The sequence below is a fragment of the Trifolium pratense genome, linkage group LG5 (genome assembly GCF_020283565.1).
Source record: "Trifolium pratense cultivar HEN17-A07 linkage group LG5, ARS_RC_1.1, whole genome shotgun sequence".
NCBI classification, from domain to species: domain Eukaryota; kingdom Viridiplantae; phylum Streptophyta; class Magnoliopsida; order Fabales; family Fabaceae; genus Trifolium; species Trifolium pratense.
Genome location: NC_060063.1, coordinates 28,708,444 through 28,712,169, shown reverse-complemented (window position 1 = coordinate 28,712,169; position 3,726 = coordinate 28,708,444). Strand labels below are relative to the sequence as shown.

Here is a 3,726-nt window from a genome sequence, read left to right as displayed (position 1 = left end):
TTGCAATGCTTTGGATGTTGCTGCTGCAAAGGTTAAGGCTGTTATTGGTAAACGGGATCTGGAAGGTATAAGCTTCATGAGGAACAATCTAGCTAGGGCTGAGTTGAAAAGGTTAACGCCATTCAATCATGAAGAGCATGAGCGTGCTAAGCTTGTTGCTATAGCTGCTGCTGTGAGGCGTTTGTCTGAATTTCAAGATTGCTGGGTTGATTCTACTCTTCTGCAACGTCTTGAGGATCAAAGGATTGAGACTGAACGTCTGGAAGAAGCTGCTGCTAGAGTTGCTGAGTTGGCAAATGAGCTACCTACTGAGGATGCCACAGAAGAGGATGTACTGGATGTGCTTGCCTCTCAGAATCAAGAGGATGTGCTGATGATAGACTATCCAGAGGAAGGAGAACCCTCTGATAAAGGCAAGGCACCTATGATTGAAGAACCAGAACCTGTGATTGAAGATCAAGCTCCTGCTATGGCTGATCAGTTGCAGATTTTTCAAGAAGCACTGAGGGAACAGCAAGAAGGTCTAGAACGTCAAAGAGCTGCTCAAGAGACATTGGAAACCAAGGTGGATGGTTTAGTTTCCAATGTGGGATCCTTGAATGACAAATTTGACCAACTCTTAGCCTTTCTTAAGAAACCCTAGGATTCTATGCACATGTTTTATGCTTTCTTTTTATTCTCTGTTTATCCTCTGAACAATTTTCTTTTTAAGCTATTTGTTATGTGGTTTGGTTTATGTTTTGTTTGTTTTGCTTGTGCTAATTTTTTTTTGATAAATAAGAACATAAGAACACAAGATGCTTTTAAACTAAAATTTTTTTTTAATGATCTGATAAGGTAGAGTACATTGGTAAAAAGAAAAAGAAAAAGACAAACTAATCCTAATCAGATGGATAAAACTCAGAAGAAATCTCTGATTTCTCCTCAGCATCCTCTGATGAAATTTCAATGGGATCTGGGTTTTGCTCTTGTTCTTCTTCTTCCTGTTCCTCTTCTGGAACATAGCTAGCCAAGAACTCCACATAGTCAGCATCATCTTCATTCTCTTCAGCTTCAGAGTCTGATGAGATGATTATTATCTCAGCATCTTCTGGTTTCTTGTTGTCTTCTTTATCCTTCTCTTCGTCTTCGCGTTTCTCTTCGTTCTTCTTTCTCTTAAACTCAGCGATGCGTAAACTAAATCTTTTCATTATTCCTACTTTCTCTTGCTTCGCTTGTTTCTTCTTGATTTTACGTGAAGCAGGCATGCTAAATCGCTCCTTTTTTATAAACCCTTGAGCGCGTTGGTTTTTGTTTTTAAAATTAATTCACCTTTGTAACAACCACTCTTTCTTCTTTGACTGTCTTGGTTTTATAACTTTGTCTTACTTTTTGATAATGACAAAAGGGGGAGTAGTTACGCATTAATTGATATGTTCCAAAACTGAAACCACGCCTTTTATCTCGCTTTTATCTGTTATGTTAAAAGTTGTTACTTTTAAGTTGTTTTACGTATTTCAAGGAGGAGACTAAGTTAGTTGAAACTAAAATAAATTTCATAAGTAAGGATAAGTTAAGAGTGCAATTTTAACTTAGCCTTATGAGACTTAGGGGGAGAGCTTGCAAACCTCTCACTCTGAAGAAAGATATGAAATTTGTTCTATTTCAAACATCTTAATCTTATACTAAATTAAAATATCATGGATAAAACATAAAGTTCAGACTTTATGGAGTATCAATCTTAGGGGGAGCTTGCAAACCTCAGAAACCTAAGAGAAACATGATAAGTTAATTTAACAACAATTGTCAATTAATACTTATGTTTGTCATCATCAAAAAGGGGGAGATTGTTGGAACAAAATTGATTTAAAAATGTTTGCCCCTAAATCTATAAAGGTTTTGATGATAACAAAGTATTAATTAACAATTGGAAGGACTAAAAATTTATTTTGAGTGCGCAGATATAAGCATCATTTAAGTCCTGAGTGGAGTTCAGAGGATGTGAACTCAGAAGTTCACAAGCGCTCAGAAGATGTTGGACTTCAGAGGTTACAACGTTCAGAGGATGAAGACTTCAGTACTTCTGTCTGTCTACGAGCTTCATCAAACTCTGAAGATCTCTTTGAAAGCTGTGAAGATTCCTTTCACCAGTCAACTCTTCTACCAATGGAGAAAAGGACCTTTCAAGCCTGATCAGTTCAGCTACCTCTGTTTTGTCTGTCCTAACTTGAGAACGTGGGTCTTCAGTTTTGTTAGCTGAATAAGGAAAGTCCACTCTGCAGTAGTCAAAGTACCTGAAACTCTTTCTTAGTTTTGGATACAACCAACTGCATCAAGACAGACTGCTTGAAGACAAAAGTTTATCAACTCCAACGGTTCTCTTGCAACGACTCTTTTCTAGTGGTATATATACTAGAAGATTCAGCTACAACAAATATACAATTATCAAGAATTGAACGTGCGCTGAACAAAACTCTGAACTCTCTGATATACAAGCTCTGAACCTCTCTCAAGTGTTTTTGCACTTTAGCCAAATACTCTGTAATACTTGTATTTGCTCTCTTTAGGTTCATCTAAGAGCACTTGTATATTTTTATATACTTTATTGTTACGTGTGTAACTTAAGCTTGTGTGCTTAAGTGTGAGACTTAAACTTGTGTGTTTAAGTGTGAAGTCTTAAGCTTGTGTGCTTGAGCATTGTTGAGAAGTCTCTTGCTTGTGTGCTTGAGCAGGTGTAATCTTGTGTGATTATAGTGAACTCCCTTGGAAGTGCAAGGGGACTGGACTACTCTCGTTTTGTGAGAGGAACCAGTATAAATTGCTTGTGTGATCTCTCTCTCTCTCTCTTTAACTTGTTATTTATTGTGTTACTTTTCCGCTGCTAACGTAGTTGAGTTAAGAACTTGAAAAAGTTTTAACTTAGCTAAAACACAATTCAACCCCCCCCTTCTTGTGTTTTCACACCTTCAACTAGCACCTCTTCCACCTCATCCCCTGCCTCTACCACGACCTCTGCCATAGGAATTGTCTCCTCTACCACTGTAACCTCTCCCACCATGAGAGACCTTGAGGATTTGTTCTTGCTCCTCTTTCTGACTTTTCATCCTCTGTTCTTGAACAAGCAAACTACTATGCAGTTCATCAACTGTCATGGTTGTTGTGTCATTTGATTCTTCTATTGAACAAGCAACATAGTTGAATCTAGATGTTAAAGATCTCAAGATCTTTTCAACAAGCATACTCTGTGTCACAGTCTCACCATGACTACTCATCTTATTGGCAATGGACAGTGTTCTTGAAAAATACTCTTCAATGGATTCACCAATCTTCATATTGAGGATCCTTGATACTTCTGTCGCATTGAATCCCAAATTTCTTTGGTTGTGCCTCTTCCAAGAATCATTTCAAGTATTGATCTATCAATTGCTTGAATCAGATAGTTTTTAGCCTTCAAATATTTCAATTTGCTCTCATGTGCAAGTTGAATTTGTTCTTGCGATGCTCCTGCAGGAGCAACAACAACGCCGTCTTCAATGAGATTCCAATACTCTTTGGATCTCAGCAGATTCTCCATAAGCATGGACCAATGATCATAGTGACCATCGAATCGAGGAATAGATGGTTGCAGGTAATTGCTTGATTCCGCCATGGAAGTTTCAAGCAAGAAAGGAAAGAACGATGAATCTTTGTAACTAACTGCGGTTATGAATCAAAGAATTGGATCGTTGGAACCGGTAAACTGATACC

General features: G+C 37.8%; 1 protein-coding gene across 1 annotated transcript; it reads right to left on the bottom strand.

Moving 5' to 3' along the window:
• Positions 1-2,966: 2,966 nt before the first annotated feature.
• Positions 2,967-3,311, bottom strand: LOC123886396. Its single transcript, XM_045935716.1, has one exon. It carries the CDS (start codon positions 3,309-3,311, stop codon positions 2,967-2,969), a length of 345 nt encoding a protein of 114 aa, XP_045791672.1.
• Positions 3,312-3,726: the final 415 nt, after the last annotated feature.

Excerpts from the sequence above, each read along its gene's own strand:
- LOC123886396 (XM_045935716.1), bottom strand. The coding sequence starts at position 3,311 with ATGAAGATTGGTGAATCCATTGAAGAGTATTTTTCAAGAACACTGTCC.